Below are 24230 nucleotides of genomic sequence, written 5' to 3' on the forward strand. Positions count from 1 at the left end.
GGTTAATATCTAATTTTATTTAATTTGTAATGCAGTCATGTATTAAATGAGTAATAAAGGCCAAATTGTAGACTATTTTTGTCATAAACTTGCAGTTTTGTGCATTTGTATTTATATGTTTATGGACTAAACACCATAAAGCCATTCTAGATATAGAAATAATATTTATTTTTACTTTTTGCCATGTGTGCACTACAAAACATGCTCTTACTTAGTATTTTTGTCTTGTTTCAGGTATAAATATATCTAAAAACAATTAAATCAAGATGCATTTACTAGAGAAGTGAAATGACATTAGATATTTTTTCTTATTTTCTGGAAAATAAAATGAAATTGAAGTGAGTTTTTGGTTAAAACAAGCAAATATATCTGCCAATGGGATGAGAACAATAATGTTTCTGTTTGGAATCTTGTTTCTTGTTTCAGTCGCAAACAGAAACAAGATTATTTTTCTAATCCATTGGCAGATAATTTAGTTTGTTTCAAGCAAAAAATCAATTAATTTAGATTTTTCCCCCCAGGAATCAAGAAAAAATATGTAAATTTTGTTTGATTTGTTTGATTTTACATCTTGATCTTGGGCACTGATCAGGGAGTCGTCCACATTCATGTACACGATATACTGATTTACCACCTAGGAAGCTAGGGAGCTGATAGAGGGACACCCTGACACACACGCCAGTCTTGTGCACACATTGAGCTCTCTTACGCTCTTGAACAAAAAATAACAACAACACTGAGAATTTTGTCGAGTATTCTCATATTAGGAGTCTTAAATTAGTTAAATAACGTCTTAAATGAACTTGGGAGAAAATTAGATGCGCGGGACAGAATCAGAATCAGAAAGAGCTTTATTGCCAAGTGTGCTTGCACACACAAGGAATTTTTCTTGGTGCTGAAGCTTCCAGTGCACATATACAATACGAACACAACAAGAACATAGTAATACAAATTCTAAGAATAAAAATATGAAAATAGCATTAAAAAAAATATTAGGTCACAGTTACGTTTAGTCAGAATAAACATTTACAGATTATAAACATATTTACAGTATGTGAGTAGTATGAATAAATATAAATATCTCCTGAGTTTAGAAGATATTGCACTAAACAGTGGGAGTATTGCACTTACAGGCATATTTCATAAAAATTGATGACACACACAAGTAAATGTCCCACTTTAGCCTACTTAACAAACACATAAATTGTATGGATATGACTAATCATGAAGAAATAATAGGACTATAAGTTAAAGCTATTAGCAGTTTTTGTTAATACTATAAAGTAGCCACCACACATACCAGTTACCATGGTGAATATACAATAGATCATGAACTGTTAATGAAACATGAAAACCTCTCCTGATGAACAGAATGAACATCATACCTGCATGCAAATCCTTCACAGCTAACACACGTCGAACCAGTTACGTGATTTTTTGGTACTTTACTTTTATTTCATGACTTACAAATTGATATTGTAACGTTGCATGCTCATAGTTTCCCTTGCACTTATATACGGAGTGCACGTGTAACTAAAGAGTGTGAGCTATGAGTGCAGTATAACGGCTGACAGGACAGGAAAGCGGTTTTCTGAGGTTATTTTCTGAGGTAGGAGTGATTTTTTATTTCGTATCAAGCTACGAAAATGACGATGTTGCTGGGACTCCAAGGTAGCATTTTGCCTACCTGGTTAAATGGGGAAACTGGCTCTCTTTGTCCTTCCACCATGCAGCTTGAGCAATCACCCAAGTCACGTGACATGCACTTGGAAGACGAAAGATAGTGTATATTTAGTAAATAATATTATTATAATAATATTTAGTAAAAATACAGCTCTTGTTAGTTGTTAAAAGTGTACTACTTTACATAGTATATATTTATTAGTATATATTTACAAATATACTATTTAATCAAATGTCAAGGAAGAATTTTTTTTGTGGCATAAGTTGAAGTGAGAGCTGGGCTGGGGCAACAGGGGGCGAGGCGTGTTGTAGCGCGTTTTTTCGGTTCGGTTTGAATAACGTTACACCAATATTAAATATGTGCACATACACGGTGCTGATTCATGTTTAGAGCACTAGAGTATGTGAAATATGTTCATAAACTTAAACACGCTGTGTCTCCAGTCTGTATCTGATCTATGATCCATGTGGTGAGTGTTGTTAAACTCATCCTGGCATTCCGCGCAGAAACCACTCTTGCGAGCTCCGCATGTTGTTTGAATTCTCTGCTGTTATGCGATCTCAACTGTGCCCTCACTACAGGGACCCCTCTCAAACAATGTCACGCTGCGCCACGTTCCAAGCGTTGTTTAAGCGGCATACACCGGTATTGCGGCATAATACAAATTCATATCATAACATAAATTAATATTCGATATTCTATATTCGATATAAACCGGTATACCGCCTAGCACTAGAAGAGCCCCACCAAGGGGCAGCATATGTCCCATGCCAGTATGGATGGAGAACCCTGTAGAAGCCTGAGAAAAAGACTGTGGTGGAGCCATAAAAGTCCAAGAGAAGACCAAGGCAAAGCTTTAATGACCAAGGTGGAGCTAGAGGATTAGTGGACCAAGGTAGAGGAGGCAAAGGGATAGAGGACCCTGGTAGAGACCATGGTAGAACCAAAGGATTAGAAAGCCACGGTGGAGCAAAGGGGTCACTAAATGTGTTGATACCTAATAAAAGTTGATAAATAAAATGAGAATCACCACTTAGTATCCTGAAATTAGAAAGAGTAACCTCTGTCGGAGCAGTAGCCTTGTGGTCAGCACTCTGATATTTGGCAGAGCTGTACCTCAGACAGCATGATTTCAGATCCCAGCTGAAGGTCCTTAACTGCTCGTTTCTCTTCCCTTGTTTCTTGTCTCTACTCCTTTTTTTTCATTACATTTGAAAAAATGTAATGAAAAAAAATTAAGAGCAACCTCTGATAAAAAAAAAAAAAAAACGTTATAATGGAGTCTTGAAAAAGACAAGACAACAATAAAGAGATATCCCATGTTCTCAGACCACATTCTTAGTTTTGGCTCCTTTTTTCTTGAAACTTTCTCATGTCTCTTAATTTTAGGAGAGACATCTGAGACACTGTTGATACTAAATCTCCAGAGTGTTGAAAGAGCAACCTCAACTTTAAGTGCACTCCTCTTTAGTGCCTCTGTTTTACAGTCATGGAGTGGTTAAGTGTTTGCAGAAAAGCTTATTTTTTCAGCGACTTTTTGAAAATTGTGATGGTTTGCAGCTCATTCCATCATGTTCTGTAGGAGAAGAGAGGGTAAAGGTTTTGGACTGACTTTGTGCTTGTTGTGAAGGAACAGGTTGAGAAGCTTGTTCTGTGACCATAACTGGCAGAAGAGGGGAAACAATTGTAGGAGTGTGTTGAGGTAGGATGGTTCAGTTTCAGTGGCAGTTCCAAAAGCCAGCATAAAAGCCTTGAATTTGATTCTCTTGTAGAATTCTCTTGTAGAATGCATGCTCAGCACTGGCACTCCCTATACACAGAGGATGTGCGGTCATGAATTGAAAGTAAACGCAAGCTCCCTGGTGCGTGCAAATTAGGCGACATACAATAGCCAGTCTCCCAATATCAAAGATATCTTAGGCTTAGCTGTGTAGTTGTAACAACCTCTTAGCTCTTGTCTCTGTTTGCACTTTGAATATTGAGAGAGTACTTTGATTATGGTTGCACTTATTGTTTGCACTTAATAAGACTAAAAAAACTGTTATTTATTTTTGTTATTTACATTGTTTTTATTTCTATGTTCAATTTGTGGAAAGGAGTTCAATTAGGAGGTTTCACACAGCGTCAGTCAAAAGTTCTGGAAGCTCATAATTCATGTACAGTAAGGTCTGAAGAGACTTGTGTGAAATCATACAGGGGAGAAGCCAGTCATTTGAGTTTGTGGCAAAATCTTTTACAGTGCTTGTATATTGTTGTCTTTCAATGCATTTGATCATTCATACTCAGAAAGTAGAACTGAAATTACATTCATTACAAGATGATTAGTTAAAACATTTCAAAATGCACCTGCAGACTATTTTTCCAGTCATGAATTTTGTAGATGAGGATTTCTTTAAGATACTGTACAAAAATGTTGTCTTGTCTCATTCTCATGAACCCAATCTCGTGAGCTAAGTGTCTCGTCACACCTCTACTGGGAACCAGTGGATTGAGATCAGGAGAGGTATGACGTAGGTCCTTTGGTTGATTGAAGACCAAACATGCCGTCATATTCTGGATTATCTGCAGAGACTTTGTCACACTTTCTGGAAGGCTGGCTGGTAGGGCATTGAAGTAGACTGATTTTTAAATAACACGAGTTTGGACGAGGTGCTACACCACATGTTCTGGCAAGATCTGACAAGACAATGGTTTGAATAGTCTGAATAATATATAAGAATTTTCATTTTTGAAAGAACTATTCCTTGCAATACACATTGAAAAGTGTTGTGTTAGGCCTTACTCATAGATTGTTTTGTATCTTGTGTTTTTCTTAGTACCGTATGCAAGCCACGCTTCCCACGCACAGCAGACCCTCCTGCTTTCTCCTCTGCCTCGGTTCTGGGAGGGGGGCTGAGTGAACTCGATCACTTACTACAGGAGCTTAATGCCACACAGTTCAACATTGCAGGTGAGTGCTGACTTAGTAACTTAGTAAAAGTTGTTTACTATGTTGAACTTTATTCTTGTACATATCAAGCTGTATTAAGCAGTAGTTCATGAAATGTGTTTCTGTTTGTAGCAAAGTTCGGTATAGGGAAGGAAGGAAGAAGACAGGGTCGGCTTTACTGAGACTCGTGGTATTTATTATAAAAATCAGCAACTCAAACAAAATATAAACAACAGCTCAGTAAGTTTCTTTTCCTCTCAAAGTGTCCTCCAGAGTTTCCTCAGTCCCTCTGTGCCACGAGTCTGCAGTCAGTCTCTCTCTCCCAAATGTCCTCTTCCAGGTGGCTTTTATCTGGTCTCTCCTATAATATCCCGCCAGCCTCAGGATCTGTCTCACCTCCTTTTTGGTCTTTGGTCTCGTGCAGGTTGCAACTGCTGCCGTCTTATCAATTTGGGGACGCACCTGCCCGTGACCTAAGTGGAAGCCCAGATACCTGACCTCCACACGCCCAACTGCACACTTCTTTGGGTTGGCCGTCAGCCCGGCCAGCCTCAGCACTCTCAGAACAGCCCTCACATGCTCCATATGTTGCTGCCAGTCATTACCATAAATGACAATGTCATCCAGATAGGCAGCGGCATATGCAGCATGGGGCCGTAAAATTCGGTCCATGAGGCGCTGAAACGTGGCTGGTGCCCCGAACAACCCGAAAGGAAGCGTAAAAAATTGGTGTAATCCAAACGGTGTTATGAAAGCATTTTTTTCTTTGGATAAGGGGATCTGCCAGTATCCTTTAGTTAAATCCAGTGTTGAATAAAATCGAGCGGTGCCTAGCTGATCAATCAGTTCATCAATCCTTGGCATTAGATACGCGTCGAATTTCGACACAGCATTCACTTTGCCGTAATCCACACAGAAACGCACAGAGCCGTCAGTTTTAGGAACTAAAACTATTGGGCTTGCCCAGTCACTATTACCCCCATATCAAGCATTGCTTCTAATTCGTCCTGAACCACTATCTTTTTATGTTCAGGTAGTCGATACGGCCGGCTGCGAATCACCACGCCCGGCTCTGTCTCAATATGGTGCTGAATGAGATTTGTCCGACCGGGAAGGGGTGAGAACACGTCAGCAAATTCTGCCTGCAACTTGGCCACATCAGTGATCTGGGACGGTGAAAGAGGATCTCCTCCCGGGGCCAGAGCGATAGATTGTGTGTTAGTCACTTCTGGCCCGAGATCATCCTCTACCCCAACTACCGTCACCAGCATCACTGATTCCGCCTCATTCTACTTTTTAAGGTAAATTTGACGTGCCCCTCCCCTATCCGTGCGTACAACCTCATAATTGAGATCTCCAACTCGCTGTGTGACCTCAAAGGGTCCTTGCCACTTTGCCAGTAATTTAGAGCTTGATGTGGGAAGCAATACAAAGAATTTCTCTCCCGGTGTAAATTCTCTCAGTTTAGCACCCCCCTGTTATACAGCCAGGTCTGTTTGTCTTGGGCCTGTAACAAATTCTCCATGGATAGCCGCCCCAAAGTGTGGAGTTTTCTTCTCAGGTCCGGACATACAGAATTTAATTTCGACCGTCAGAAGGTCCCTCCTCCCAAGTTTCCTTTAGGTCGTCTAACACCCCGCGTGGTTGACGTCCATAAAGAAGTTTGAAGGGGGAAAACCCAGTGGAGGCTTGGCTTGCGGGACTTCGCGTATGGCGAATAAGAGGGGTTTATTAGTTAATTTAGAAAAAATGTTTAGGGCAAAATTTGTTTGTTAAATTAAAGTTTTTTCTTTTTTTTAAGTAACGACCAAGCGGCCAGTGGCCGACAGTGAGTTAACCATGTCTGATCAATTTATCCTCTCAAATCAACACTTGACTTGTATTGCCTATAATAAAATCCATATATATAATACACTTCCAGCATATCACAATGTAAGTTTAAATGTTTACTATCACCACCACTGTAAAAACGCATTTTTGACAAGCTGAGGCAGGCTTGCACGCAACGGCGCCTGCAAACGAAACGGGCTACACAATCTAAACTATGAAAATAAAAACATGCAGATTGTCTTACCTTACACCTCTCCGCAAAATGAATATAAATCCAATCTTCAATTTCCACTCTATTTCCACTCTATTCCGCAAATTCAGTTCACGACAACGAAAGCAACAGATATGAGCTGTGTTTTATTTATCGGCTCATTTCAAGATCAAAGGCCGTAATAGGAGAACGAGCGACCTGCACTGGTAAGAGCATTTAGTCTAATTAGTTTTAATGAAGATGATTGTGTTTTTGAGCATCTGGTTCTGAGCCTTGCGCTACTTTCAGTTTCACTGGCGGCTGTTTGCGTCTTTTCTTGCATTTTCTTGTAGTGCCCCCTCAGCACTCGGTGCCCTGTGCTCAGCACGTGGTGGGAGCAGACGAGCGGTGGATCATCTGAGTGATCGGATTTAAATCCGCCTCGAAAGAATTTCGGACGACATTTACTCCTGATCTCTTCACAATATGACAGATATATGATCAGAGAAAATGAATGAAGTGAGCAGGTGTAAAAAGGCCATAGCCTAACTCTTGCAGCTGCGCTGAAGGAACGCTATTGGCTGCTGCTGCTGCCGCGGACTCTAAACACCAGTCAGAGCCAGTCGACGGTCGCAGTCTCATAGTTTCTTTTAATTAATGAATAATGTCTATTCTTGTATTTGCTATCTAGTCATGGCCAATAACATTTATGTTAATATTTATTCATCATCATACTGTTGAACTTGACAGTAGCCTATTTTCTCTCTTGTTATTTCATAGGGAGCTTCAAAGACAATTTATCAGTAACAGAGTAGGCTATTACCCTGTGTTTATCATTATCCAATTATGTTTGTTGGGTAAAAAATAAAACTAAATAAACAAAGTAAAAATTAATTGGTAACACTTTACAATAAGGTTCATTATTTAACATTAGTTAGTGAAATGTACAGGTAGGTGGAATTCCTGCTAGGCATTGCTGCACCTCCTCCGGTGCCCATGGGTCAGCTGCAGGGTCATCAGCCAGGAACCACTGTTCACCAACGTTTCGCTCCTTTAATCCTGGAACGTCTCCTGGTGGCGGAGCAATGACAGGGACGTCTCCCTGTCACCCCCTGCAGCTGATAGGTGTTACCCTCTGCGGCTGTTGTCGGGGTTAGTTGTTCTTTCCCCAGCTCTTGTCTTTCCTCCTCAGCCAGAGCCAAAAGCTTCCCTTCTCTGCCTCCTCCGCTAGCTCTTTGGTTGCCTTCTTTAGGTTCCCTCCGGTCACTCCTACGTCCCTCAGAAGGCATGTGGTTGACAGCCCCATGTAGCCTCGGCATCCAACCTCCACTGGATAGATGGTGGTCTTCCAGCCAGCCTCTCGGCACTCAGCAGCCAGCTCTGAGTACTTGGCCATTTTGCGTTCGTAGGCGGCCTCCATGCCCCCCTCCATTGGTATTGTGAGCTCAATGAGGAGCACAGACTTTGCCTTGGTAGACCAAACCACTATGTCAGGGCGGAGAGATGTAGCAGTGATCTCTACCGGGAAACGGAGCTGTCTGTCGAGGTCCACTCTCATGTTCCACTCCTGGTCAGGGGAAAAAGGCCTAGATAATTATCTTGGCCTGACTTTTCTTCTCCCCCCATCTTCCATGACGAAGCTGATGTGGTTATGGTTCTCTGCTGATGGTACCCCTTTGCTGCCCTGTCGACGCCCCTTCAGCACCTCGGCTAGCTTTCTCAGGACCTGGTCGTGGCGCCATCTATAGCGTCCTTGGGAAAGCGCAATCTTACAGCCTGACAAGATGTGCTGGAGGCTTGCGTTAGGGGTATTGCAGAGTGTGCAGCCTTCCTCACTCCCAAACCACTGGTGAAGGTTGCGAGGACAGGGAACCGTGTCGTAGGTTGAGCGAATGAGGAAGCTGAGCCTTGCCTGCGGGATCTTCTACAGGTCTGCCCAGGTGATGTTTCGGTTGACAACTCCCTCCCAGGTTGTCCAGCTTCCCTGTCAGCCCTGTGACACAGCCTTGATCTTGTAGCGCTCTTCCTCCATTCTTGTCACCTCCGACACCACCATCTCCTTCCTCTCCTTATTATTAGCCTTAGACCAGAAGCGTGCCACTTCTCCCCACCCTAGCCCTGCTCTACCTGCCTGGACTTTGCCGACAATCTCTTGATGTTGCAGACGACTAATGGCTTGGTCGACCTCAGTCTGGGCATTCCACTTCCGGCCTGTCAGAACCTTGGGGTTCGCGTTCCTTACAGCCTGGTCAGCAGACTCTCTCAACTCAAGGACAAGCCTGGTCTTTTCCTGCTTGTAACCCAGAGTGATTGATTGAAATGGCAGCTGGAGGATGTTCCTTCCAAAGAGGCCCGTTTCAGAAAGGCACCATGACAACCCCAACCTCTTTCGGATGAAAGCGTTGGCTTTTGCATCCATCTTACTTGCAGTGGATGAGGGGATCTCACTCATTTTCAGTGGCCACATCACCCTCCTGTAGAGTGTAAATTGGTAGCACCAGACCTTGTACTTCCCTGGGAGTTGGCTTTGATCGATCTTTGCCAGGCCTTCTGAGAGCTGTTTCATCACGGTTCTCCCCATCTGTTTGTCCGTAAGCTCTGCCGTGTACTGCCTCCCCAGGCTTTTAATGGGTTTCTCAGAGAGGAGTGGGATATTCTCTCCCCCTACGACGAAAGTGGTACTGTCATTTCTGACTCCTTTTCTGAGAGAAAGGCTCCGTGATTTTGATGGCTTGATCTTCATTCGTGCCCACAACATCAACTCGTCCATCCTTTTCAGGAGTCTTGATGCACATGCTGCTGTCTGAAGTAGGCTGGTGACGTCGTCCATGTACACCCTCACTGGGGGTAGTCTCTGCCCAGATGGTAACTTGGTCCCTCCGACCATCTGTCTTGCTCCGATGAGAATTACTTCAAAGGCTGACACGAACAGGATGGGAGAGATGGCGCAACCCATGGCGATTCCTACTTCTAACTGCTGCCACCCAGTGGTGAAATCTTGGAGGGCAAAGCACATCTGCAGGTCATTGAAGTAGGATGCAACCATGTTCTTTATGCAGGAGGGCATATGGAAGAACTCCATGGCATAGTTTATCAGCTGGTGTGGGACTGATCCATATGCATTAGCAAGATCGAGCCAGACAACGTGCAAGTCTAGCTTCTCCCGCTTGGCTTTCTGGATCTGGTCCCAGATCATTGTTGAGTGCTCTACGCACCCTGGGAAGCCTGGGACTCCCGCCTTCTGGCAGCTGGTGTCAATGTAGCCATTCTCAAGCAGGTAGGTGGTCATCCTTCTGGCCAGCACTGAGAAGAAGATTTTTCCTTCTACGTTCAGAAGAGCGATGTTTCTGAACTGGCTGATGTCTTTGGAATTTACTTCCTTGGGGATGAAGACCGCCACAGCTCTTTGCCACTCAGATGGGATGAGTTGCTTTTTCCAGGCAGCTCTCATGAGGTACCATAACAGCTCTAGTACTTTGGGGCAGTTCTTATAGAGCTTGTAGGGGATTCCATTGGGGCCTGGTGCTGATGAAGACCTTGCCTTCTCCACAACTTGCCTGACTTCACTGAGCTTGGGGGCATGATGTTGAAAACAGCAGTCGGAGGTGCAGGCTTAGGCATGTACCCTGGTGTTCCTAATGGGATGTTCTTTACTGGATCGCTGTACTGGTCTCTGATGTGTTGTTCCAGTTGCTCCCTGCTGGTTTCGAGCTTCCCACTCTTCTTCTCCTCCTGCAGCTGTCTGGCATGCGTAAATGGGTCTTTGAAAAAGCTTGCTCGTTCTTTTTGTTTCCGTTTGCTGCGTTTACGGATACGTTCAGCCCTGCGAAGCCTGGACAGTCTTTTCCTGACCTCCTCCCACAAGGCTTTAAGACCCTCTTTCTCTGCCTTCCTCCAGTTCTTCCGTAGTTGACGGCGCCTTCGCACTAGGTGGTCAATCTCCTTTTCCCTTCTTCCCTTCTCTCTTTGGGCGGACCTCTGGTTGTAGGTCACCTCGCCAAATCTGTTCTTACAGGCCTGGTATAGGATGTCCCCAATCTGGTTGAGTTTGGATTCCACCCTTCCTCGCAAAGATCCCTCCAGTGTCTTGGCCAGGTCGGTGTCCAGTGTTTGCCATGCCTCTGTCTCGCTTGCCTTTGGCCATTTGAGCTTGCCTCTTCTAGTTGCTTTCTTTGCCTCTGTTTTTGGCTCTGTTCTGTGTGAATTGGTGGCGACTGGGTCTTGGTTCTCACATGGGGGCTCTCCCTCCACCAGTGGGCCTTCTTCATCTGTGCCATCTTTGCCTTTTGCAACATTGGGTCCATCGGCTCTGTGGTTTTCAATCTGGCTTTCGGTCCCTCTTGTCTCATCTGCCAAGGCAGTGCAAGGTTGCTGTTGGCCCTTCTGCCCACACTTTCGCTTCCCCTGGTGGATTCGCAACCCTCGGAACGTGGTAACTTTTTCTCACCCGCATCCACACTTCCGGAGGATCTTCTCTTCATTTCCCGAAGTTCTGGTGTTCATCTCGTTGTCCAATTCCATTGCCGTCATTACTGTGTGGTCCGTCCTGTTAGGTCCATCTTTCATCCCGCCTCTCGGAGGGCCTGCGGGTTGGTTGCGGGTTACATTAGTTAACATGAACTAATAATTAACTGCACTTATTAATCTTAGTTAATGTTAATTTCAACATTTACTAATGCATTATTAAAATCTTGCTAACATTAGTTAATTCACTGTGAACTAACATGAACAAACCATGAACAGCTCTATATTAACTAACGTTAACAAAGAAGATAAACTAATGCTGAACAGAGGTGTTGTTCATGGTTAGTTCGTTAACTAATGCATTAACTAATGTTAACTAATACAACCTTATTGTAAAGTGTTACCAATTCATTTGATAACTTTTCCCCCCAAGGTTTCTATAGATATCGTGATATATCGATATCGTGATTTTTTTTGGCCACAACAACCGTGGTGTGAAAAATCTAATATCGTGACAGCCCTATATAGGATACACCTGTGTTTATATCTAATGAGGAAGCATCAATTAGAATGCTGAGAAGTGCACATGCAAAACCAAAAGGGGTATTCCCTATCTGTCAGTCACTTCGATGTGGTGTCGAATGCTGACACTAGGGGTCACTCTTGGGAGCCCCATACACCTCTGATGTATTTAGAAAAGGCCAATGAAATTGGCGTGTGGAATTTGAATGTCTGGCCACGCCACCGGACATACGGATAAGGTGGTGCATCACACAGATTTTTTCTTCGGAGCAGAGTGAATTAATTAATTATTCACCCCGCTAGAAACTTTGCTGGGAATCAACAGCGCATTGGAGAGACCCTCCACCCCATTCACAGTTAAGTGTAGTGAGAGTTTCCCCTTGGCGCTTCAGCAAAAGAGCAAAACACTAGAGAGGAGCATCTTTTTAAAGATGCCTTTTGGCTAGTGTGTTTCTGGTTGCGGGAGATACTTATCTGCCTCAGATGGCCACAATCTCTGTCGCAACTTCTTTCTAGTGAATGAGGGAGTCACCTCAGATGTTTCCCAAACTGGTCCTTCAGGAATCCACAAGGCCATGTCAGCTAGCACTGAGGGCGATATGAGGGCAGCAACGGCAGCGTTTCTGCCAGGCCAATCCCAACGGACCTCCCATTCCTCGTCACGTTTGTTCCTGGATGAGTTCGAAGTTACATCACAATATGTGGCTGACTCAGAAATGGTTTATTGAAACCTGCGGACTGACAATCCCATAGACAAATGTATTTATTATGTCTATGGACACACCTACTAGCCGGAACAGATAATAATGGTTTTAAAACTGAAGTGAGCTAAAGAAAGGAACGTGTTTGTACTTATATTGTAACTTTTACTTTGTAAAATAGAAAAGAGTGCAGTGTGTCAAAATGCGTTTTTAAAAGTTGAAATTTTGACTTGATATGGCGTTTTAAAATGTGTCACGAAAAAATATTAAACAGCAGACAAGGCATTAAAGTCACCTATTATGCCCCATTTTACAAGATTTAAAACAAGTCTCTGATGTGTGATGAAGTGTGTATGTGAAGTTTTATCTCAAAATACCCAATAGATAATTTTTATAGCATATTATAATTGCCACTTTTGCAGGGTGAGCAGAAACGTGCCATTTTAGTGTGTGTCCCATTAAATGCAAATGAGCTGCTGTGCTCAGCCTAAGAGGGCGGAGTTTCAAGAGCTCATCCTTTGGTGTCAGGAGTCAGGAAGCACTATAATGTCAGAAAAACAGAATATTTGCGGCATGGAGATAGAACATGTATATTTAAATTTAACTACGGATATAACTTATGTTGTCTTCTTGCTTTTGTCCACTATATTAGTACAAGCCTGTTGTACCAGACACCGTCCGAATGATGGACAAAACTTGTGACACAAACAATGAGTTTTATGACGTTTATTATACTTCACACAAAATACGAAGCGTCCATTTTCACTCCAGAAAATCACTGTAAGAGCTTAATAAAACACCTTAAAATATTATCCATAAACACTCTCTCTCCTTGCATTATCCTCAGAGTACATAGCAAAGTACACAGAAACACTAGTTACATTTATCAGTAAACAAATATATACAGACCTTATGCCTTTTCCGGTGGTGCTTAATCAACTGGTAAATTTTATATCTGTAAATCAACTCCAACAAACTGTAATAAAGTGTGTGCTCTCACCTTTATTACTGCCGTATCCAGTATCACTGTGGAGACTGTAAGTTGGATCACCAACAGTTTATAGGGATCTATCTATCCTTGAGTAACTTTTTAGCAAAAACCTGTGTTTTGTATTATCCCTTTGTATTGGAATTCATTCACAAAGCTTTCTGGTGTAAAATGATTTGCGCAGACATAAACTAATTTAAGTTGGGGGGGGGGGGTTCATTCCATTCAAAAATAAAACAAATCCACTGAGTCTTCAGTGGCTCTGATTCCAGGAGTACATGAAGACAGTTATGTTCACTCTTACATCCAACAACAAAACACCTCAATCGCAATACGCCAGTGTCCGTGAACAGTCGTGGGCGGGGCCTGTAAAAAGTGACGTCACTTTGCCAGGAATCTGCAAACGGCTTGTTCTGAGACACTGCTTATGATTTATTGGAATTAAAAAAAGGAGGGGGTGGATTTTTATCATTATAGGGTGGTTGTGTACACACGCTGCTGACACACATTTATGTTCAAACCATGTAAAAGTGAATTTTGCATAATAGGTGCCCTTTCAGACATCTATTTAATGCATTATGTTTAGATAAAAAACAACCTCTTTTTCATTACCATTAGCCTAGGACCAAGAATTTATATTAAGTGCAACAATTTATATTAAAATCTATATTATTAGACATGTATAACGTGAGTGAATCTCTCCAAATATCAGGGCAGTTTGACAATAATCAGGGCCTTAACCTGATAAGCTTCATGAGCACGTGCACGGGTTGAAGCGCTATTTTTAGCACGAGTGTAATGTTTGTTAATAGATTTAACGTAAAAAAACATCATTAATCTTGACAAACTATATATCATTCTAAAGGTCTAAACCTCAAGCATCGAGGACAGACCACTGTTTTTCATTGAAAAGCTTATAACGGCTGTATTTTTGCATCAATGTAAGCAATACACATCAACGATTTTATAAATAAAAACAGAGTACATACCTTTAGTGTCCTAATTACGAGCCACACACGCATCCATTGCAAACAATTCCAGAACGAATGGAAAGGTGAGGGTCCACTGAATAACATCCCATAGAGCATTTTAATCCAACGAAACAATAACGGTGTAATATTGATGGTTAATCCTTTGTTTACATTGCATTTCTGCGGAGCGAAGTATCATACTAGACTGTTATGCAATAAAATAATGCACCAAAAACAGTCTCCCGGTAGAATAAAGTGGCATGGGTTTAAAGCTTAGAATGTTACGAACAAAATCCAACTAACCCCACTCAAAAACATGCAAAGATAGCCGCGATATAGTCAAAAATATCCAACCATAGCGATCGTTTTATCTGATGTCATGACGTGCTCATCCAATGATAATGTCTGTTTATCTGGAGCCAATAAAAGCATTGAATCGTCATGACTGACAGAAAATGTAGCCAATGAGCACACGATTCCAACGAGACCTTGCATGTGTATGTTTGTCACATGGGCGTGAATATTTATTCATCTGAATGTGCCAATGTGGCGCTATCTCCGACGAGATGCAGCGAGCCTGACACCCCCCATCTGACAGCTAAAAGCTAACGCGCTAGTAAACAAACAGAGGTCTCTTTGTAGTAACTGTTTGCTAATCTTACTAACTGGACGGAATGTATTATCCAATGGATCGTCAAAAGAAGTTTTTATTGTGCTGAAGATGCTTTATTTGAGCTCACTCGAAGCAGCGATGTGAAAAAGGAGAGTGAACACAGCGGTGACGGTGCTTGTTGACAGAGAAGTTGATCCAATAACATACCGGTGAGTTGCTATGTGTAGTTGTTTATGTATATTGAGAATGTGTGTGAGAATGTATTTATTTTATTGTTTCTGTGTGCTAGAAAAAATGCAATATACCAGTATGCATTATACATATGCTGATATTTTGCATTTTTCCTAGCACACATGGGGAAAAAGTATATAATTTTTCCCCATGTGTGTGTAAATAAAACATATATATATATATATAACACATGTAATTGTTATATATATATATATATATATATATATATATATATATATATATATATATATATATATATATATATATATATATATATATATATATATATATATATATATATATATATATATATATATATATATTGAGACTGTATTTATTTTATGTTTTTCCTGTGTGCTAGAAAAATTACAATATACCAGTATGCATTATACATATGCTGATATTTTGCATTTTTCCTAGCACACATGGGGAAAAAGTATATATAATTTTTCCCCATGTGTGTGTAAATAAAACATATATATATATATAACACATGTAATAGTTTATATATATATATATATATATATATATATATATATATATATATATATATATATATATATATATATATATATATATATATATATATATTGAGACTGTATTTATTTTATGTTTTTCCTGTGTGCTAGAAAAATTACAATATACCAGTATAGATTATACATATACTGATATTTAGCATTTTTTCTAGCACACACAGAAAAAAAAAAAATATATATATATAATATATAAAATGCATTTTTTTCCCCTGTGCTACAAAAACAAATTGACGAAAAAAGAAAAGTTCTGGACGGCCGACCATCTGTGTGATTGTTGAATGCTCACTGTTTCACCGGCCATTATATTGATTGTAGGACTGTGTGCGAATGTATGGGCCGCCGTCAATATGAATGCTCACTGTATAGCCGGCCGTTAGATTGATGCTTGGGCTGTGTGAGAATGTATGGGCCGCCGTCAATATGAATGCTCACTGTATAGCCGGCCGTTAGATTGATGCTTGGGCTGTGTGAGAATGTATGGGCCGCCGTCAATATGAATGCTGTCTAACCGACTGCCCATCAGTTTCATTGTTCATGGGATGGCCTGTAATTAGAGTGAATGATGACAGTGTGATTGTTGATTGAATGGGCAAACTATACAGAAATAGGACATGCAGTGCTAATTCTCATTCCTTTCCTTGCCATTCTACAGGCATCAGGTTGAGTCTTCAGATGAGCTATGGCATCCAAGCACCAGCCAACCAGCAGAAAAGAGAAGAACGCTTTCAGATTCTTCAAGATCTGCACTTGCTGTTGTAGACCTGAATCCGCCAGTAAAAGGCCAGTAAATGTTTTTTTTTTTTACATTTGCAAATTGTGTGTGTTTTTATAGCTATATATTTATATTATATTGTTATTTATATTACTAGTTATATTTATAGTTATTATACTTATATTACTTGTTGTATTTTCAGTTGCAAAGAAGTTTAGCTCTTTTTTATTAATATTTCATTTTTATTATATTTTTATAAGTTCTGTTGTACAAATAAATCACTAATACAAAGTCTTATGGTTCTGCCTATTATTTTATAGTTGAAAAAGCATTCAAGCATCATATATGATGGCTAAAACAGCTTGCAGTACACTTCATAACATTAGGTTATCAAGTCTCCTGTAGGTTTCTTGGCACCTGGACATATTCTTAGAAAAAAGCATGCAGGAACCCCATTTTTCATGATATCTTCGTCAAATTTTAAATATAAACTGATGAGACTTTTGCCTTTCAATTCATTAACTAACTGGATTCCTCCAGGCTTATTTTCATATATTTTTACATCAAATAATAAAGTGTTCATTGTAGCACAAATCATCTTCAAGACACTTCAACTTCTATAACTGTTTGTCTTTCTAAGTTTTTTTCTACATTAATGTTTGGGTAATAAACTGTAAAGTGTCTTCTTTTTAAAGATGTCTAAATTGTGCATGTAGTGCAAATTGTTTAGCAACTGCAATTGTTTTAGTTGGGAGATGTCATTTCTGGGGATGTGCCTCAAGCAGGCGGAGGGAGAAATGGAACAGACATAGTCTTGGAAAAAAGCTTGCAGGAACCACATTTTTCATTATATCTTCCTCAAACTTGAAATATAAACTGATAAGTCGTGTGGCTTTCAATCCATAACTGAACTGGATTCCTCCAGGTCTATTTTCATATATTTTTACATGAAATAATACAACATTCTGTGTAGTGCAAATAATTTTTGAGGCATTTCAACTATTATAATTTTTTATCTGTTTGAGAATTATCAACTCTGATTGCTTTTTAGTAGAGTCCCAAGTGTCTTCTTTCCAAAGATACCTTAATTGTGCCTGTAGCACACTGTTCTCAGGAGCTATAATTGTTTTAATTCAGGTAGGTCGTTTTCAGCTGTGAGCCCCAAAGTGGGGTTGCAGTTTAACAGGTTAAAAAAAAAGCTTACAGAAGCTTTCCTTTTGACCTTTTCTGTTCTTTGTTTTGTTTTGTTTTGTTTTGTTTTTTTGTTCTTTGTTGAAAGAAAAACATCTACAACTGCCTCCTAAATGGGAGAGAGAACCACATCCTAACCTTGGGGAGTTTAACATGTGGAAGCACATCACAAGGACTTACCTCTCGAGAAGTATCGCATGTGGAAAGAAGTCACTGCAGTAGGTCCAACCTGAGAGGAGGGAGCTACTACAAACGATACGACTGGTGGCAGAGATAAAGCACTGCCTATAAGCAGACATGGGTTTTCCATTAGTGAAACTGTATCGTGGACAATACTTTATATGCTATTACCGACAGGGAATCGCTACATATGGAACACCTAGCTCAGTATACTTGTTGACCCAAGGGGCATGCATCATGATTACTGAGCCTGGCATCGAATTCCTCCGCTGAATACGACTGCCAATAGGGTGCTAATCAAATTATATATCCAGGGTTCCCCATCCAAGGGAACTCACATAGACAGAAAAGTGCACATTATCACCTCAATGAGGAGAAAGGTACTGTGTGCAAGCGGTACACCCATCCAGTTGCCCACAGTTTAACCTGTTTGTACCTAGACCGCAGACTTTATAACCATCTCAGAACTGCTCGGGAGATAACAACAGTTGCATTGTCCTCTTGTAATATACAATTGGTGAGTAGATACTTTGATGGCTTAATCACTGTAATACGTAAAAATTACTCTGAGCTTACGAGGGGTGCTGGGTACGTTGGGTTGTCGTTAAGGTGCAGCTGATAGTCGGCAAACATCTGCATTGCCAGGACTTCGTTGTGGCATTTTCCATAGCACCCCTAATGTCAGCATTCAACACCATGTCGAAGTGACTGACAGATAAGGAACGTCTCGTGACGTAGGTAACCTCCATTCTGTGATATACCGTGACATACCTTGATTCCTCAGCACAAACCTGAGTGTATGATGCACACAGGCCTTATATACCCACATGTCCGGGGGCGTGGCTAGACATGCAAATTCCACATGCCAATTTCATTGGCCTTTTCTGAATACATCAGAGGTGTTTGGGGCTCCCAAGAGTGACCCCTAGTGTCAGCATTCAACACCACATATCATTCCCTCCATCAGGGAACGGAGGTTCCCTTTCGTTCAGTCACTACAACGTAACGTTAGTGACTAACGAATGGGGTTTTTTTGGGGAACGTTCAGACGTGTACATCGGGGCCGGCTCCTGCCGTCCCGACTGTCGCGTTTGGCGCCGCGGAGGACGAGGAAATGTCGATTGCCGCATCGCAAGATGGGCTGGAGTCATCTGAGGATGAGGATTCGGCTGTGCTGCCGCCTTCGGGTGTGCCAGCATTGCCCGAGTCGGACCCAGAGTTGACAGCCATGCTCTCCCGGGCAACCCCAATGCTTGGGTTGGAGTGGAACCCTCCGCCCCGACCTGAGCGCTTGCGGTTGGACGATTGGTTTTTGGGGGCTGCGCGTCCGGACACACGTCTGGCCACCCCTCCAATTCCTTTCTTCCCGGAAGTGCATGAGGAGGTTGCGCAGTCCTGGAAGAACCCGTTGTGTTCCCGCGACCGTTCGGCGACCTCCTCCGCCTTCTCCGCCCTCGATGGAGCCGCGGTTAAAGGGTACACTGGGGTCCCCCCAGTCGAACGCTCTGTTGCGATGCAACTGTGTCCGCAGAGTGTTTCGACCTGGCGCGGTGACCCAAAGCACCCCTCCAAAGCCTGTAGGTTTTCGTCATCCCTGGTGGCGAAGACCTATAGAGCTGCGGGGCAGGCCGCCGCTTCTTTGCATGCCATGGCAACTCTTCAGGCTTACCAAGTCAAGTTGCTGTGTGACCTGCACGAGGGTGGAGCTGATCCAGGACTCAGAGATGAGTTGAGTGCCGCCACCGACCTCGCTCTCCGGGCGACGAAGGTGACCGCACGCTCCCTGGGTCAGGTGATGTCCACAGCTGTGGTCCAGGAGAACCACCTATGGCTCACCCTGGCCGATATGCGTGACGGCGAGCGAACCCATTTTCTCAACGCTCCCATATCTCAGGATGGGCTATTCGGCGGCGCGGTTGAGAGCTTCGCCCAACAGTTCTCAGCCGCCCGGAAGCAGACTGAGGCTATCAAACACATATGCAGCCCGTAGCGGGTCATATGTGTACTCTCTAAGTCCTCCCTACGGGTAGGCATTCTGGCATATCTCCACTGGAATATGCTTCCCAGTGTACCTTGGTATTCCTGTGATAAGTGGGAGTCCTTCGTCCATACTAGTCTTACGACAGGGTACTCTCACTTACGCAGGGCACTGGAGGACAGCCGAGTGGCGTGATTATATTGGGACCCCCATTCGTTAGTCACTAACGTTACGTCGTAGTGACTGAACGAAAGGGAACGTCTCGGTTACGGATTTAACCCTCGTTCCCAGAGGAGGGAACGGAGACGTAACGTCCCTTTGCCACATCCACTGTACCGCTGGAACGGCCGAGAGTTCAGTCTTGGCTCCTTAGCAGGTAACGTAATGCGATATTGCCACGTATTTCCTTTTATACCCACGAGTTACGTATGCAAATTCCGCATGCCCATGGCATTGGCACTGCCATTGGGCGTTTTCTAAGATCTCGAAGATGATAGGCTTCTAAGCGAAACCCCCATTCGTTAGTCACTAACGTTACGTCTCCGTTCCCTCAGGGAACGAGGGTTACATCCGTAACTGAGATGTTTTCTTTGTAACTGTGACAAGGTGGGAGTTTGCTAAAATCATGAAGGGCCACCTCAAAACCAAGCCCCCAAAGGATTGGAGAAACTATTGGAACACCCACTGGTGTTCTACAGTGATACATATCTGCATGATCTTGTGATCATTTAATCAACTACAAATCAATGTTAGTTCAATATCACTTTTTTCACCTACGTGTGCTGTTTTCTTTGATGATCCAACATACTTTTAACATTGAAAATACTCTCAACCAAAATGATGGTTTGAATCAAAACTCAAAATTGTATTAATGTCACCTTGCTATCTGGGTAGGCAGTGTCCAGTATTTAGTGAGCTGTATTCAGTAAGCTGCACCCAAGCGTTCCATTCCGGAACTACTCTGAACAGGGCTCTACATAGCGACCATTTTGGGCGCATTTGCGCCTGAAAATTACTGCGTGCGACTGCGAAAAAATACTTGCAAATACTACTTTGCATGGACTTTTTTATTTAAAATATAAATCTTTTAATCTTTTTAACATTTAAGTTTAACTTGTACATAGCCTATTTCTAAATTCAAAAACTTATATTTAAAACATTCATACAACATTATATACCCATGAGCTGCATTAAACAGTCTGAACACCACTTCAGATAGAGCTGCTGTGCCACTTCTACAGTGCAAAGATTGATCTTTTTATGCTGATTTAATAAGATGGGTAACAGTCTGGTTGTGTCTTATTGCTCTAACTGAATTTATTGTTTAAATTAACATTTTAAAAACAACTTTTCTATTTTAATTAAAGAAATTGACAAAAGATGATGCATACATTTAATAAGATTAGAAAGCATTGCTCTTATAATGGTAAAAATGCCCCTGGACATTAATTTAAAGGGACAAAGATCATCCTGTAATGGGAAAGTTATAATTGGAATGCGTGTTATTGATCAGAAAGTGCTCCTAAATTTTTGACTGTGCTCCTAATTTTTTTTAATTAGGAGCACAAGTGCTCCTCAAGAAAACTGTTAGGGTAGAGCCCTGACTCTGAAGCATTTGTTGTTCCTTTGTCTTTCCTAGATGAGATTTTGGCTCAATTCCCCTGCACCAAAAAAGATGATATGTCTTCACAGTCTGGTCCATCCTCTACTTGGTTAGTACACTGATACATTTGCTATATATATTGATCTGTATACAAATTTTTCTGTATAATTATTCTCCATCTCTTATGAGACATACCAACTACATACTAACTAGATAGTAGTAGTAGTAGTAGTATTACTGACTGATGGCATATCCATGCAGACATTTAAATAAATGTCTTTGTATGCAGTAATGTCAACATTCTGGAGGAAACTTAAATTCACAAAGATCATTAATAAGTATTAATGACTGTCAGACAGTAATGGTGATTTTTTTTCTTCTGTTTCTAGCTCAGCAAAACCCTCAGCTACATCTGCTACATTAGAGCTGGACAAACTAATGGCGTCTCTGTCAGACTTCAGAGTCCAAAGCACAGTATGTTTTATACACACTTTTATGCATTTAAATGTGATGTGTGTTATGTTTGCACCACTAGAACCACCAGATGGAAATGCAAAATTAATAAACGTTTTCAAACTGCTAACTCAATAATTAGTAACTGCTATTGGCTTACTGATAGTTTACTTATTAGCAGAGGAATTTATAGTCAATGTGACCGCCATTGTACTATTTTCTAAAACGACGGGGCAGTTTGGATAAAAAAATCCTTCAGAAAGTTTCACGAGTTCACACTACATATAATCAGATGTAGTAAAAAATATGCATATGTGACCAGTCACGGAAAGTAGGGACACTAGTCGGTTCTGGGGCATTTTGAGTTATTCACAGATTCTGAAATTGTAGTCTCCAAGCTTTCCAACGATGTGTAACACATGGAAATCTGATAATATTTGGAGAAGTTGTGGCCATTTGAAAGTAGGCACTTAAAAACCTTAATACGGAGAAAAAGACCTCTAAACATTTTGCAGTTCTCACCTGTTCTCACCTGCTGGGAGTGACAATAGGGCTCATTTACATCTCATTTAGATAAGCCATACCCCCTGTAAAGCTCCCCCTGTAAAGCTGCATGGTTGCATAGCAACGACAGACCCAACGGGATGCATTGTGTAGCATTAGGACTTTTTCAACAGGATTCTATGATAACCGTGATCATTTTGGTCAGTATAATCATGAAATTAAATTTTCGTGCCATTTCATCTCTAGTTATGATCAACTATGATAAACTAAAATCAACTATAATTATGTGTTTTATAGTATAATATGCAAAGTACAATTTTCTATTAGAAAAAAATATAAAATTCTAGATATTTTTTATATTTATTCTATATTTTTCTATATTTTGTTCTTTTCTCTGACATTTAAGGGTAACATAGGCCTACAAAGACTCTTTTAGGTCTAAAACAGTTTAGATAGTTGTTAATACAGCGTTCCCACAGCTTGGTTAACTTCAAATTAAAGAACATTTCAAGGACTTTCCTGGTCCAGCTTTTTTTTTTGCATTTATTTTTGGCCAGATGACAGAATTCTGATATTCTATTTGTCATATTTCTGTTTTGCATAAAACTGAAGAATATTCGGTACATCCTATACTGTATTTTAAAATGATCTGATATTAACTTTTGCATGGATTTTATTGAAAAGAGCTTAGGCTCATGTCTATTTTTGCAATATTTCACGGTGTGTCTGTGAAACGCTGAGGTACCGTATAGTTTTGTGCGCGCGTGAACATCATGGCAACACAACACAAAGTACCTCACGCGGGAAACACTTAACGTAACGCGTAAATGCAAGTAACAAACGTAAATCAAGCATAGTGCACGAAGTGTAGGCGAAATAACACATTATCGGATCGGAGAGAATAATATGGAATTTCTTCCTGAAAACTTCTTGCACAAAATAAATTCAAGCACTTTCAAGGACCTGTATGTATGTTTATTTTCAGTCATGTCGTTGTACACAGCCCTCTCTTTCTGCACAAGGGAAAGATGATCGTGTTGTTTCTTTAATGCTTCAGACTTTCTGTCATATGGGAGGTGTAACAACAATGAGTTTCGGGGGAATAATTAATTCAAATGGTATAAATATTCATGAGTCTATGAATATGATTTGCTTGTTGTACAGACAATATTAACGTATAACGGAACCTTTAATCATTTAAAAGTAACCTTTATCCAAATTGATTTCTTCATCAATTATCAATCTTACAAACCTTAAGAAACATTAATCTGCTTGATCAGGACAAATAATATTTCTTATGTTTGTACAATTTGTATTACTGAAGTAGTAATACAGGAAAATCAAGCTTAAATGGGTAGCTAAAATCTTACGTCTCATTGACTTCGATATTTGTGAGGCAAAACAATACGGATTCAATTTAATGCAATTAATGGGTTTTAATAAAACTACAGAATACAAAGCTACGAGTCACACGGGGGTAAATATGCATATATATGTAGGAGAAAACAAACAATATGGTACAAACAAGGAAAAATCAAACTTAACGAATAATATAAAAGGAAAAAGAATAATGGAAAGAGAGAATTAACGAGGGAGAGAGAGAGAGAGAGAGAGAGAGAGAGAGAGAGAGAGAGAAAGACAGAGAGAGAGAGAGAGAGAGAGAGAGAGAGAGAGAGAGAGAGAGAGAGAGAGAGAGAGAGAGAGAGAGAGACAGCTTCACCGCAATTTCACCAGAGCCCTCAAGAAATTCATAGTCCTGTGAATCAGGAATAATTCAGACAACCTTTTACAAGCAGTTTGATTGTGAAATAGAATACTTGCATTACTATGGCTTCTCGTGTAAGTGTCTGAGTTCGAATCGTTGGGGAAGTTCGCTAATGATTTGCGGGTCCCTGGAGAATTTCTTTGAAGTTTAGGAAAGTCACTCCAGAAGTCTGCCGGTTTCGCTCT

General features: G+C 41.1%; 1 protein-coding gene across 6 annotated transcripts in view; it reads left to right on the top strand.

Moving 5' to 3' along the window:
* Nucleotides 1–24230, top strand: part of LOC307144180 (transforming growth factor beta-1-induced transcript 1 protein-like) — a 195775-nt gene that overhangs the window by 63337 nt on the left and 108208 nt on the right. For all 6 annotated transcript variants that reach the window (XM_079846275.1, XM_079846274.1, XM_079846277.1 and 3 more), the window contains 3 exons: nt 4501–4634; nt 21360–21432; nt 21713–21797. In XM_079846275.1, coding sequence (XP_079702401.1) covers nt 4501–4634; nt 21360–21432; nt 21713–21797 — 292 coding nt within the window. The remainder of the gene's footprint in view (nt 1–4500; nt 4635–21359; nt 21433–21712; nt 21798–24230) is intronic.

This window comes from Gobio gobio, assembly GCF_949357685.1.
Source record: "Gobio gobio genome assembly, chromosome: 20".
Classification (NCBI taxonomy): Eukaryota; Metazoa; Chordata; class Actinopteri; order Cypriniformes; family Gobionidae; genus Gobio; species Gobio gobio.